Source organism: Acinonyx jubatus, chromosome C1 (assembly GCF_027475565.1).
Source record: "Acinonyx jubatus isolate Ajub_Pintada_27869175 chromosome C1, VMU_Ajub_asm_v1.0, whole genome shotgun sequence".
Taxonomy (NCBI): domain Eukaryota; kingdom Metazoa; phylum Chordata; class Mammalia; order Carnivora; family Felidae; genus Acinonyx; species Acinonyx jubatus.
This window is the reverse complement of record NC_069381.1, coordinates 43,813,250-43,827,618: the sequence shown is the minus strand read 5'-3', so window position 1 is coordinate 43,827,618 and position 14,369 is coordinate 43,813,250. Positions and strand designations below refer to the sequence as shown.

At 54.6% G+C, this 14,369-nt stretch overlaps 1 protein-coding gene across 1 annotated transcript in view; it reads left to right on the top strand.

The window, feature by feature from the left end:
* The window catches only part of DHCR24 (24-dehydrocholesterol reductase), a 28,208-nt gene extending 14,318 nt beyond the window's left edge, over positions 1 to 13,890 (top strand). The window contains exons 6-9 of the mRNA XM_027059096.2: positions 3,638 to 3,781; positions 9,553 to 9,750; positions 10,076 to 10,254; positions 11,200 to 13,890. Of these exons, the coding sequence (XP_026914897.1) occupies positions 3,638 to 3,781; positions 9,553 to 9,750; positions 10,076 to 10,254; positions 11,200 to 11,353 (675 nt within the window). The 3' untranslated portion in view covers positions 11,354 to 13,890. The remainder of the gene's footprint in view (positions 1 to 3,637; positions 3,782 to 9,552; positions 9,751 to 10,075; positions 10,255 to 11,199) is intronic.
* Positions 13,891 to 14,369: the final 479 nt, after the last annotated feature.

Below are 14,369 nucleotides of genomic sequence, written 5' to 3'. Positions count from 1 at the left end.
CCTGAGATCTAAAGTCAGAGCTGTCTGGGGCCCCTGGGTGGCTCAGTCAGTTAAGCGTCCGACTTCGGCTCAGGTCACGACCTCACAGTTCGTGAGTTCGAGCCTCGTGTCGGGCTCTGTGCTGACAGCTCGGAGCCTGGGGCCTGCTTCACATTCTGGATCTCCCTCGCTCTCTGTCCCTCCCCCGCTCATGCTGTCTCTGTCTCTCAAAAATAAATAAATGTAAAAAAAAAAAATTAAAGTAAGAGCTGTCTGAGGGATGGAAGCATCCATTTACTCTGCCCTGACCCCCTGCCAGATACATGCGTGTCTCTTGATAGGTGTAACCTTTATCTTCAGTGCAACCGCACTGTATACATGAGGAAACCGAGGCTCCGAGAAGTCATGTAAACATCCCCCAATGCAGAACCAAGATTTGAAGGATGGATTTGATGCCTCGGAATCTGGATTGATAGCCGTTTAATGTATAATTTTTAATAGCAGCTTTTTCGGGATTTGTATTCCTGAGAGACTTAGAACGTGTAAATGAGTGAAAGGAAGAAAAAGACCCAACCTGTCTAGAATATGTTATTCTACCCATAACAATATTGAAGTGTATAAAGAAAAAGGAAAAGTTAAAGTGGGTCTCTTTACCCCAGGCTCACTCCCAGAGCAACTACTTGTAACACTGTGCATTCTTTTTTTTTTTTTTTTTTTTGAGAGAGAGAAAGAGAGTGCATAGGGGAGGGGCAGAGAGAGAGGGAGAGAGAGAATCCTAAGCAGACAGAATCCTCTGCACTAACGGTGCAGGGCCCGACTCGGGGCTTAAACTCACAAACCATGAGATCACGACCTGAGCCGAAATCACGAGTCCAACGCTCAACCGACTGAGCCACGCAGGCGCCCCATCCCTGAGCATTCTTCAAGGTGTGTGCACGTGTGCAGGTGGACGTGCCCTCCTTTCATGCCATGGTGTCCCGCGATTGTGTGTAAATATTTGACCCAACCCATTGCTCAGCGATGAACATTTATCCTGCTTCAAGTGTTTTGCTCTTACAAATAAGATTGCATCAAAGATTCTCTACCATCTCTCCTTGGCCTCTTGTGCAAGCAGTTCTGTGGGACTGAGTCCAAAATTTGGAATTCCTGACTTAAGGGTTTGAGCATATTAAATACTGACAGCTACAAGCAAACAGTCCTTCAGGAAAGTTGTGCTTCTGTCCGCTTCTGGTGACGGCGTGTGAGAGTGCCTTTCCCCCACCTTGCCAGCACTGGATAGGATCGCGCCTTCATTTTGGCCAATCTGATAGGGTTAAAAATAGCATCTCGTTTTATTTTGCAGCTTTCGGGTCACGTTCGAGGTTAGAACATCTCTTTGTCCGGTTTTTCAGTTTGTTTGTCCTCACCTGTGATCGCCTGTTCAAATTGGCATTTTCTGGTTTAGTGTGATGTACGCGTTTCTCCACGCGGTTACGTTGCCTTCAAAACGGTCATTTCATGACTGTTGAACATCGTGTTGAGCTAACGCCCTGTCATTTACTAAACCGTCGCCGCACAGTTGGAAATAAGTTGCTTCCAGTCTTTCCTTATTTCAGTTCATGTAGCCATGAATATCTTTTGTTTGTGAAGGGAATAATATCTGAAAGTACACCGAAGGATAGGTACTCTTCAGCCTCCTGATCTATACCGGTATACTTAAAACATTTTAAAATTGTAAAGGACTGAAAATCATCTGGTACAATTCCTTCTCTAAACAAAGAAACGAGGCTCAGAGAGGGAAAGAGACTTCTCTGAGTCCACCCAGCTAGCATGGGGCAAATTTAAATTCAGGTCTCTGACTCCTAGTTCAGTGTTATAATTTAGCATCATTCACGTTGACCGCTGTGCCCTGGGCGCGGGCGCCGTGGTGGGCACTTGCCACGTTGTCTCTTCTCGTCTCCCAACCACTCCAGGGCGGGTAATGGCTCCATTTTGCTGGAGGAAGTATACAGTGCTGAAAGCAAGGCTCGGGGAGGCTAAGAACCCTGCCCAGCGTCTGCCCGGTGTGTTGGAAGGAGAACAAGCAAATTGGCAAACAGTGTACAGGATGACCCCATTTTTACAGATCAGTGTGTATGCGCAGAAAAGAAAACCAAATACCCCGTGGTGTTTGTAGGTTCCTCTGGAGGGTGAGGCTCTAAGGGGTCTTCTCTTTCCAAGTTGCATATTTCTGCAGTGTTTCCAGTGTCCACAAGGCGTTTACATCGCTTTCGGAATTGGGAGAAAATATTAATAGATTTTTTTTTTTTTTTTTTTTTTTTTTTACAATGCTCACACTCCCAGAGGCCGCCATTCAAGGTTCTCTGCTGCCCAGGTTTGGCCTTGTTGTACAACAAGGAAAGGGGTTGAGTCCTTGCTCTGCCTCTTGCCAGCCCTGTGGCCTCAGATGCTCTGTTCAACCTTGATGGCTCTCAGTGTCCTCATCAGCGAGACGAGGACGGCTCTGCCTTGCAAGGTTGTGGAAGGGATAAAGAACGAACACATAGGTGCCAGTGACACCTGCCCGGAGCATGTTGTTGTGATTCTTCTCCTCCACGAGCTACCATGGGGCTTGCTCGTCTTGCCTCTGCTCCTGCCTTTACCTCTCTGAGGGTCCCCCGGCAACATCCTGCCCCTCCTGCCTGGCCTCTACTCTCTGCTTTCTCCTAACCCTTTGCTGTGCCCCAGCCAGGTGTGATCTCACCTCACCCGCCCCATCAAACTCAGATGCCTCTCCCACCCCCTAGAGAAGGTGGTCTGACCCGGGGCCCGAGGGCAGTGTGTGTGTGTGTGATTCCGAAGAAGCACGGAAAAACTGCCACAGAGTTTATATTTTTACTGCCATTTTACATGTGAAGAAATAGGCTGAGAGGGTGACCTGCCCAAGGTCAGACGGCGGGTGGCTGGGCCAGGGTCTGGCCCCAGGTCGGGAGCCGGCACTCCTTCCGGGCTGCCAGCCTGCCTCTCTCCTAAAGCATCTGGCCGGATGTCATTTCCTGGGTGAAGAAGGTGAGGCCCAGGGAGTCTAAGTCATCCCAGGGCACACGGCTTGTGAAGTCCTGAAGCATTTAGGACTGAAGCAGACTGGCTCCCTATGAGATTCAGGCATTGAGGGCCACGGGCCCCGGTGCCAGGAAAGCTTGAGGTTCATTCTCTGAGCGTCCTTCACCGATGGGGGCTGCCTGGGGGAGCGCAGCGCCCAGAGGGTCGTGAGGCCCGCTCTAGGCGGCAGGGAAAGTGCCACGGTCAGTTAGTGCCGTCCGTCGCGGGACCCGGTGACAAGGGGTCAGCCTGACAGGAGGGAAGAGTGCTCCCTGCCTGGAGCCGTGCGTTGTTCAACGTTTGCCCTTTCGTTTTCCCAGGGAGGAGGGGCAGCAGCCGGTGCGGGGAGGGGTGGCTGAGCCCTCTAGGCTGTCGGGAACTGGCTGTCAGGCCCTGGGTGCACCGCGTGACCACGCTCCGCTAACAGGATACCCGCTGCGCTCGGCCTCGCTGGGTTTTCAGGAGTCTCGAGGGTGGTAATAGACATGAAAGCTGTGAAAAGGCCAGGGGTGCGGAACCGAAGCCGGGTATCACCGTCACACCCTTGGTGGCGTTCGGTCCCCGTCTGTAGCTGACACGATGCCCTCTGTCATTGCAGCTGAATAGCATTGGCAGTTACTACAAGCCCTGGTTCTTCAAGCACGTGGAGAACTACCTGAAGGCAAACGAGGGGGGCCTGGAGTACATTCCCTTGAGACACTACTACCACCGCCACACCCGCAGCATCTTCTGGGAGCTCCAGGTGAGGCTCGGATTTCCCAGGAGTCCCGGCCTACCCCGGCCGGCCGGGCAGGGAACCAGGATGGCTAGCATTGCAACCGCACTGTCTCCCTGGGGGAAAGAGCAGCTTTGTCCCAGGGAACCAGACACCCTGTTGCACGGCGACACGGTCGTTCCTCTCCGGGGGGAACAGACCGCTCTCACTTAATAGCGGGCTGGCATCGAGCGTCTGCCACCGAGTGGGGCGCGGGGCCAGGTACCTGGCAGAACAGACACCTGTTCTGCCCTTGAGGGACGGTAGCCTCGCCAAGCTGACAGACTCTGGCACCGGGAAGGGCTGCGGGAACAGGGAGCGGAAGCAGCTAGTTCTGCCTAAGGTCAGAGGTGGCTGTCAAGCTTGGCCTTGAAAGGTGAGCGAGAATTTGCTTTTGTGCATGGAGGAGTGAGGAGCAAGTAACATTTGAAACAGGGGTGTCGGGAAGGCCTCTCAGGGGGTGACTTGTGAGCAGGGACCCGAGCAGGGGAGGACAAGCCAGGCAGGGCTCGGGGGGAGAGCGTTCCAGGCAGAGGAAGAGCCAGAGCGTGGGTCCTCAAACGGGCTACGTGGGTTCTTTTTTTTCTAAGTCATATAACCGAAAAATAATCATTTTAATGTATAGAATTCAGTGGCATTTAGAACCTTCATGATCTTGTGCAACTACCACCAAAGTTGCTGAGGGCCTTTGGAGGAGAGGAACGGCGGTCGGGAAGCACCAATGAGGCAGCAGGAAGCAGTATGAGCCCCCTCCCTCACCTCCATCCACCCCAGATGGTCGTGGGAGAGGAAATGATACCGCCGAGGAGGCCTGCAGGGGCCAGCCAGGCTCCAGCTGAGAGCAGGGAGAGGAAGACAATATTGAGAGAAGAGATTGAGAACGGGGGGGCTTTGCTGATGTCAGACCACGAGAGCACAGGGGAGGGCCTGGGAGACAAGGGGGTGTTGCATTGCAGTAGTAGGTAACAGGTAACGGGGCACCTGGAAGCCCCTGGTGACTAGGTTAAACGGGTGACAGGCCTAAAGGAATTAAGCCCGGTCGTCTCCTAGGAGGAGGTGGTCAGTTCTAATAGGTCTCTCGGGCCGAATGTGATGGGGCCGTGGCGCGAAGTTGGAGGAGTGAGGCATGGAGAGTCATCAAGACCGGGGGGCCTCGGGGATTCCCCCACCTCCGTTAGCCCTCCCTCGGACAGTGTCAAGGCCCAACAGTTGGCGGGCAGTTTTGCCAAATGCGGGAGACACCACAGGGAGTGTCTTTGTTAAGAGCAAGGACATTAAAGAGACAAGAGAACGAGGACCAGCAGAGGACACTGGGGAGGGCATCCGAGAGGTAGCAGTGACGTGCAGTAATCGCTCCTCACGCGTTAGCCGTTGTGCCAGACCCCGTGCTCGCATGATCTTGATCTTCCTCACAGCCCTGGGAGGGGGAGTTCTCTGGTCTTTTCCACTTTACAGATGGGGAGACTGAGGCTCAGGTCTTCTAAAGTAACGCAACTCAGTAAGAGATCGAGTATATTAGCAACTACCCCAAACTTAGAGCATTAAAACATCTGCCAGATTATGACTCTCATTTTTGGTTCTGTCACAGCTTTCTGAGGGTCAGGGATTGGGGAGTGATCTGGGTGGCTCTGGCTTAGGGTTGCAGTCAAGTGTCATCCGGAGGCTTGCCCAGGGATGGAAGATCTGCTTTCCAGAAGGCTCCCTCGCATGGCTGTTGACAAGAAGCCTCCGTTCCTTGCCATGTGGGCTGCTCGAGTGTCCTCACGACAAGGCAGCAGGGGCCTCGGTGCCTATTATGACCTGTCTCCTCACTCCGCCAGTCCCCCCCCCCCCCCCCCCGCCCCGTGCTGTTCGTTAGAGCAAGTCCAGCCCACGCTCAACCGGAGTAGCAAAGAATTTGTGGGTTGTTTTTTTTTATTTAAAAAAATTTTTTTAATGTTTATTTACTTTTGACAGAGAGAGAGAGACAGAGCATGAGCGGGGGAGGGGCAGGGAGAGAGGGGGACACAGAATCCGAAGCAGGCTCCAGGCTCCGAGCTGTCAGCACAGAGCCCGACACGGGGCTCGAACTCAGAGACCGCGAGATCATGACCTGAGCCGAAGTCGGACGCTCAACCAACTGAGCCACCCAGGCACCCCAGAATTTGTGGGTTTTTTAAGATTACAGAGTTAGAATTCATAATGAGGTTTGTCTTATATTTTTGTGCTGTTAAGTAGTGGCTGTCCGGCCTGAAGTTAAAGGCAGAATCTTGTATGATGGGTGATTTACAATGGACATTTGCACACAGGGCATCTGGGTAGAGCACCACAGTGTCCATGACAGTGGGATTGCAGAAGCTGGGACTTCTAGAAAGAAGGGGTAATAAACCATGTCACCTGCAAGTCTTTTCCCCCTCCCCTGAGGTTAACTCCTCCTCCTCCAGGCAGCCCTATACCCTAGTTCCTCCTTGCTGAATCCACCCTTTAATCAACAAAACGTGACCTGGCCTGGGTGCTGAACTGCCCAGTCCGTTCCTGTCATACCTGGGCCAGCCCTTCCGTCACCCAGCTCAGTTAATCAGCAATACCTGGGGTCAAGGCCAGCTACGTGATCTGCCGGGCCCAGTGCAGAAAGCAGGGGAAAAGTACCATCAAAGGCACTAAATGATAAAGCCTTTTCTTTTCTCCCACAGTCTCTCTCTTCATAAATATTTGCTATTTAATGTTCTAAGTAAAGAAAAATTAATAACTTAAATTATTGGAATGACTTTACTGTTCATCTTTTAAGTACAAATATAAGAGCGTTTAACTCTTCATGCATATGAATTTCGTTCTTAATGGACCAGTAGAAATGCTGCACAAGACCAACTCAGCTATTTTTATCTCCCCTCCCGGTGACATGCATGTTCCACGAACACTCCAGGGCGGCTTACTAACAAGTAAGGAAGGACTGAAGAGGAAGAAGACTCTGAGCAGCCCCCCCTTTCCCTTCCCTCTTATGTCCTCATTGCCAGCCGGCGTAAGTGGCTGGCTAATACAGGGAAGTAACACAAGTAGGAAATGTTACATGGGGTTCTTGGCTGTTCATGTTTCTTAGAACGTCATTGCCACAGGGCCTGCCTTTGAGGTTTGGGGTCCTGGCTCAGGCCAGGCCCCCTGGATCTGTAGTGGGGCCCAGCAGAGCAGAACAGGCCAGTAGCAGGCTGGGCCCAGGTAAAAGGCAAGGGCAGGCAAAGAGCAGGGGACCAGGAGTGAAGCCAGGGACACGGGACCTGAGGTCACTCAGAGGCAGAAAAGATGAATGATGGGGCGGACAGGTGGGAAAGGAGAAGGGCGGGACGGGGCATGCTGTTTAAAACTTGAACTTTTCGGAGGTTGAGATTTGGGGAAAGGAATGGTTCTAGCTGACCCTTGCGGGCAACAAAGGACTGTTTTTAGGGGAAAAATACAAAAGGCGCTTAAACGTGAGAGAGGTGATGGGTCCCACTCGTCGTTAAAGACGGGGTGGAACAAAACTACAGGAGTCTCATCTGTCACCCTCAGGATGACGGTGAGACAGAAGTGGGAGAACGCTGTTTGGCCTGAGTGTGGGGAAACAGCGCTCTCTTGTGTTGTTTGGGAGGGTATAAAATGGTACAAAGTCTTGAAATAGTATCCATTGAAATTGCATATACTCTTTGAACCAGAATTTTCCACTTCTAGGAATTTATCTTACAGGTAAATGAACGTGCAGATGGGCAAAGATACATATACAAAGGATGTTCGTTGGAATAGTCTGGAAATAATCTAAGTGCTCATCAGTAGGGAACGGATGAAATCAATCAAGGAACATCCATATAGGAGAGCAATGATCCGCAAACATTCTCTGTGAACGGCCGGATAATAGTTAGGTTTTGTGGACTGTGAGGTCACTCGAGAGGCTCCCTCTACCCATATAGACAATACGTAAATGAATGGGCCTGGTTGTATCCCAGTAAAATGTTATTTGTGGACCAGATTTATCCCAGGAGCCCGAGTTTGTGGGTCCCTGCAGTAAGTACGGTGTTAGGCACCCACGACCAAGCATGTGTGATGGCTCTCTGTGTGCTGATGCACAGGAGACAGTGATGAGCAGGAGGCTGTTAGATGCCATCTGTGAGCTGTCTTTATTTGTTGATTTATTTATTTTGAGGTGGGGGAGAGAATGAGTGGGGGAGGGGCAGAGTGAGAGAATCAAGCAGGCCCTGCGCTGAGCCCCAACTCGGGGCTTGATCCCACGACCCTGAGATCACGACCTGAGCCGATATCAGTCAGCCTTTCACCTGACTGAGCCCCCCGGGCTCCGCAGGGAGCTGTTGTTTTTTAAGCCCATCTGCTTGTCTGTGCACGAGATGTCTCTGATTCCTAACGGTGGTTGCGTTTGGGGAGGGGAAAGAAGTTGGGTCGGGGAGGAAGGAAGTGGGGTCGGGACTAAGGGGGGAAACGGGGTGAGGGACTACGGGAAAGGAGGACTGACCTTTGGACTGCTGGGATTTCTGCTGTGGGCGTGTGTGGCTTTTCCGAAAGCAAGCGAGGGAACAATAAAAGCCGTGCTGCACATTGCGCTCCCGTGTCATGTGCCGGGACCCAACAGCAGAGCAGAGTGCAGACGGGTCCCTCCCTTATGGGAGCAGGCTGCCAGCGGGAGAGCCGCTTCCAGGGGAGAGGAGGGAGGAGTCAGTCTCCAAACTCAGCCCCTGCTTCCTTTGGGAAGCCACCACTGACCCCTCTGCTGATGTGGGCCCTGCGTCTTTTAGTCCCAGCTCTCCCCACACGGTAGTCCCATGACCTGTCTTTTCATCACCTGAGGACAGGGACAGGGATCACCCCAGCGACCAGCATGGAACCTCCTAATTGTTGAACGAGGACAGGAATGTCCTTGGCTTCAAGAATGGGGTAGCAGGTGGACAAGGACACTTGGGAAGACAGACTTGGAGCAGGAGGAGGGGGAAGATACTGAGCTGGGGGCCAAGGTCTCCGCTGTTGGGGCTGGGCAGGCTTGCCAGCTGGTGGGAGCCCTGGAGGAGCTGGTGGGCAGCGCAGGGTGTGGTCGAATTGGGGGGGTAGGCTGTGAAGGGCCACAGGCACAAGAAGAGAAATGGCTAGTTCTGCCTAGGGTCGGAGGTAGCTCTCAAGCTTGGCCTTGAAAGGCGACGAAGAACTTGCTTTTGTGCATGGAGGGGTGGGGAGCGGTAACACGTTGAATAGGAGTCAGAGAAGGCTCTCAGGGGATGCTGTGAACCAGTGGGCTTGTCGATAACCCTGAGCCAGACCTTGCCCGGTCCAGTGAGAGCCGCCCCTGGCTGTGCGACCTCCAGGAAATTGCTTAAGCTCTCTGAATATCACTCTTCTCGTTCAACAGCATGTGTTTTTCAACCACTTATGAAATGCCTGCTCTGTGCCAGCCACTCTGACCCCAACAAAAAAAACAGCAATTATAACTACCTTATTTTGCTCCAGGCACTGGACTGAGTGCCTTCCAGTTGGTATTTCATTATTCCCTCAAGTCCTGTTTTACAGATAAGGAAACAACACTCAGAGAGGTTAAGTAACCACCCCAGGCCGTCGCAGTGGGTAAATGTCCGAGCTGAGAATCAAACCCAGACCCGGTTGGTCAAATCCTGGGTACCACCGTGCCCCTCCTGCTGGAGGAGTGTGCCCCGTCACGCTTTCCCTGACCACGGACCAAGGACCTGGCCCTGACGCATGGAGACACAGCCTTCGTGGGCCTGTTGTCTCTATCGCCAGCCTTTGTCTTTCAGGACATCATCCCCTTCGGCAACAACCCCATCTTCCGCTACCTCTTTGGCTGGATGGTGCCTCCCAAGATCTCCCTCCTGAAGCTGACCCAGGGAGAGACCCTGCGCAAGCTGTACGAGCAGCACCACGTGGTGCAGGACATGCTGGTGCCCATGAAGTGCCTGTCACAGGCTGTGCACACCTTCCACAATGATATCCACGTGAGCCGGGGCAGGGACTGATCCTGGGCACGCTTGCCCTCTGGGCCTCCGTTTTCCCAGCTGTAAAACGGGCCTGCTCAGCGATGGCCCTGATGGGGAGCCCTGATGGCTCAGCGAAGGCATGGGGGCTGCTAATGAGCACTTCTGTGAGCACATTGTGTCCACTAATGTGGTGAAATGGAGGTGCTCTCGGCTGCGGCCTGGGGGATTGGGAGTGAAGCCAGAGAGGGGGTTCCCTGGGGAGGGGTGGGGTGGGGTGGGCCAGCCATGAGCCTGTCACCTGTTGGAGAAAAAGCACCAACGCCCCTCTCCCTGGTCCACCCAGGTCTACCCCATCTGGCTGTGCCCGTTCATCCTGCCCAGCCAGCCGGGCCTGGTGCACCCCAAGGGAGATGAGGCAGAGCTTTATGTTGACATTGGAGCCTATGGGGAGCCGCGGGTGAAGCACTTTGAAGCCAGGTCCTGCATGCGGCAGTTGGAGAAGTTCGTCCGAAGCGTGCATGGGTGAGTGGCCCAGAGGGTGGTGCATTTCCTCCGGCCCCAGAGTGCTGCCACAGGGGTGTAGAGCAAGGGCCACGGTAATCCGTCCTGGGGCCAGACCGGCTGGCTGCCTAGCGAGCGTGAGGCCCCAGCAGCCTTGGTTCGGGAAGCACCTCGCGAAAGTACAGAGGTGGGATTGCAGGGGTTCTCACCCTTCTTCCTCCACTCCTCCTCCCATGAACACACCAGCGTCCCCCAGCTGCTCGGGCCAGAGCCCCACCATCACCCTGCTCCCCCTGCCAGAGCAGATGACGCTGTGGTTTTAGATAGGTTCGGGGCTGCTGCTCCGGGTCGGAAGAGCACAGCTGAGGAGGGAGGGGTTCATGACTTGAAAGCCACGCCGGGCCCTGGACGGCATTGCTCAGAAACTGGCCTGGAACAAACGCTTGATGCCTTGAACACGGACGCATCTCAAAATAATTAGCTGATTGGGAAACACACACACACACTCAAGACAAAAACCAGGATAAAGGAGACTTGTATGATTGCATTTACACGAAAGTCCAGAATCCATGGGGACAGAAAGCAGCTCTGCCTGGGTCAGTGGGGGTGACGGATGGCACAGGGGCATGAGGAAAGTTTTGGGGGTGATGGCCCGTGGTCATGGGCTGGACTGAGGTGACAGTTTCAAGGTTGTATACAAATGTCACACTGAGTCAAGTTGTACCCTTTACATATGGGCAGTCAATAAAAAAAAAAAAAAAAATGAAAAGGCAGCCCAGTGGCCCCCTCGGCAAAATGGGGGCGAGCGTCCCTGTGCCGCCCTCCACCACCAGCTCGGTAGGGGGGTTGAACGAGAGATCCTCCAGGAGTACTTCCCGCGCCACAAGGCATGTGACGCGTGGGGGACAGCTGGGGTCCCGCGGGTCCTTTTCCCCTCCCTGCAGCCTCCCCTCCTGTGCTCTGCAGGTTCCAGATGCTGTATGCCGACTGCTACATGAGCCGGGAGGAGTTCTGGGAGATGTTCGACGGCTCCCTGTATCACAGGCTGCGGGAGCGGCTCGGGTGCCAGGATGCCTTCCCCGAGGTGTACGACAAGATCTGCAAGGCCGCCAGGCACTGAGCAGGGGCCGGCCCCGAGAGACACAGACATGTGGGTGGGCCCCGTCCCCCAGGTGCAGGAGGCATCTTCTCTTCAGGCAAACTTGCCGGCCCTCCCAGATTCACCCTTCCAGAAAGAAACCCCTCCAGAGATCTCACCCGGACCACCCTAGCGGCTCCCAGCGGCGGCCGAGTGGAGTGTAAAGGACGTGGGCTCCAGAGTCAGACATACCTGAGTCCAGTTCCCGGTTCCGGCACTCATTAGCTGTGTGACTCCGGGCAAGTCACCCAACCCCTCTGAACCTAGCTCTTTGCCCGTTGAAAGGGGGCAACAGTACCCGCCTGCAGGCCACAGTCATCCAGGTCGAGCGCCTGTCTCCTCGGAGGTGCTGGATACGTGTAGCGGCGGTTACTATGGCTTCCTGTTCAGCACCTCATCTGATTGGCAAGCTCCGGATTCAGCGCCGGGTCCAGGAAGGCTCCGTGCGAGGTCACCTGGGCGCAGGTTTGGCTGGAAGGGTTGAAGGGATGCCCCAGAGCTGGACTGCGGGTGCTTCAGTCAGCCAGAAGCACTCCGTGCCGAGAGAAGGAAGGCTCCTCTCTCCCCCTGGGCTCTTGGGAGGGCAACAGATGGGGCAGGTGGGCCCAAGATGTGCTGTGCCAAAGGTCCCAGTCCAAAGTTCCCTCTGCCGCCCTTAGTAATGCCCTGCCCCTTGCCCCTTCCCGCTTAGGCTTGCGGACCCATCCCAGCCACCCCCCACGTCTCAGAGAGGACCTTGTCCTCAGAGAAGATAGCACGGACTCCTGCCCTAGCCCAGGTGGAGTGAGTGGCTCCTGCTCTGAACTGGGTCCGGAGATCCTGGGCCCATCCTTGGCTCCTCAACCCTCCATGCCTCATCTGGTCCCCAGAGCGTGCCTAGTCACGGTGGGGGTGCATCCACGCTGCTCTGCGGCATGCGGTGGGGGGGTCAGGGGTGGACCACACCAAGCAGGAAAATGGAGACTTGGTGAGGATTCTCACTGTGGGGCCGGAAGGAAAGACCATCAACTTGATTTCTCCAACTACTCATCCCCCTTCGTTCTCCCCCACCCACAGCTGTAGTTAATTTCAGTGCCTTACAAATCCTAAGCTCAGAGAAAATCAGCTCCGTTTCCCTTCCTTCTGGAAGGGAGCCTCCCCAGGGCCTTCCCAATTCGTTAAAGTTTGATTGTTTATGCAACTCCATCTGAAGAACCGCCCGGCCTCAGCTGAGGACCCAGAATCTGAGAAGGAAGTGTGTCTTGTGGGGAGCTGGGATTAAGCCAACTGTGCCAGGCGGTGACATTCTGAGAGCACTGCCCGAGAGTCAGGGGCTGGCTTTAAGTCCCTGCTCCCTTGTCAGCAAGCCATGTGACCGTGGGCAGGTCATTTAGGCCTCTGAGCTGTGGCCCCTCATTTTACCCTGTCGGTACAGCCGAGACCTCCCTGGGCCCTCCTGCTGTGGGAGCACATGCCTGTCTTAGTGTGCTTGCAGCGCCCCTGGAAGGTCAGGTGAGAAATAAATCCTCCAAGTGAACACTTGGGCTGTCTCTCAAGGTCCTTCCTTGGGTCCGAGACCAGCTGTCGTGTCGCTTTCAGAGAGGCGCACCTGTGGCTTGCAGGGAAGTGTCTGTCCCGTCTCTGTAAGTTGCCAGAATCCTGATGGAACCAGTCTCAACACACTGCAAAGTGTCTTAGCGTGGTCCTGTGAGTGCCGGGCACGTTCACGGCACTCAGAAGGCAAGGGAACCCCCCTTACCCATTTGGCCCCATGGGTGGGGGGGTGGGGGGCGGAACGTGAAAAAAAAATAAGAAACCTCATTCTCTAGCGTGTCTGCAAAGCATGTGAATTGTGGCTTTAGCTCTCATGTGGGCCCCTGTGCTTCCCACTCGGTGCTAAGCTGATGATCCTACTTACTGTAGAGGAATGGTTTGCCCGAGCAGAGTAACCCATCAAATAAGGCTCTGTCCCTTCACCAGAGGGGTCTCCATCCTTAAGCCGCTGGGACTGTGGCCAGAGATGCCAGCAGCCTCTATCATGCTAGATGATAGATAGTCCTAGGATAACCAAAATCCTGCCCTTCGCAGACCTCCCCTGGAAACTGGAGCTTGGAGGGGAAGGTCTTGGGATCACGCCAGCCTCAGGTTAATGTTTTGCTCCAGTGATCTCTTGCCCAGAAAGGGGTAGACTTCCAAGCATGGCGAGCCTAGCTACCGGCACTTTCCTGCAGAGTCCCATCACTGTCCCTCCGTGTGGTGGTTTGGGGTGCGGTGGGTGTGGAAAGTGAAGGAATAGGCCTCTCCCCTCCAGAGCCCCGAGTTTTTTGGCTGGAAGGATGCATAGATCAGATATTGCTGGAAGGGAAGGGAGGGGGTGGGGATGCGCGTGGCAGTGCATGGTGTGTGGTTATTGTTTGTCCGGTGATGACGGGGACCGAGGGGAAAGGCGCGGGTGTCCCCCAACAGGCTCTTGGCTGCAGGCGCTGTGCCCACTGTCTAGAACACTTCCCATCCCCGTGGCTGTGTGGCTGCTGCTGCTGCTACTGCTGTAAAAATAAAAGCGTTACCTGGAAATTAGCCTTTGTCGTTTCTTGCTTTGGGGACCACAACGTGGAGTCAGGCTGGGGCCAAGTGCCGGGGCAATTTCCCTCTCTGGACCTGCATGCCCGGGGATGAGGGCTGAAAGACAATGTGGGGGGCGGGGGTGGTGCCAAGTTTGTCTCAGGCGATTTTCCAACCCGTTTTCGAGTTTGGCATCGGTCACAACGTGACCTGGCATAGGTTTCAGTAGGATCCCTCTGACCTCAGCGGGGAGGGTGGAAGCCAGGAGACCAGCAAGAAGGGCCCAGGTGAGCAGGGATAGTAGCTCAGATCAGGGAGGGGACTGCTTGTCAGACATGGTTGTCGGGAGCTCTGGGCTACAGTGCTGGCTTGGTCACTGGAACCCCTTCCTTCTAGCTGCTGGAGCTGCGTTCCCCAGCCTCCCTGGCACTCAGATGTGTCCTCGTGTCTGGGCTCA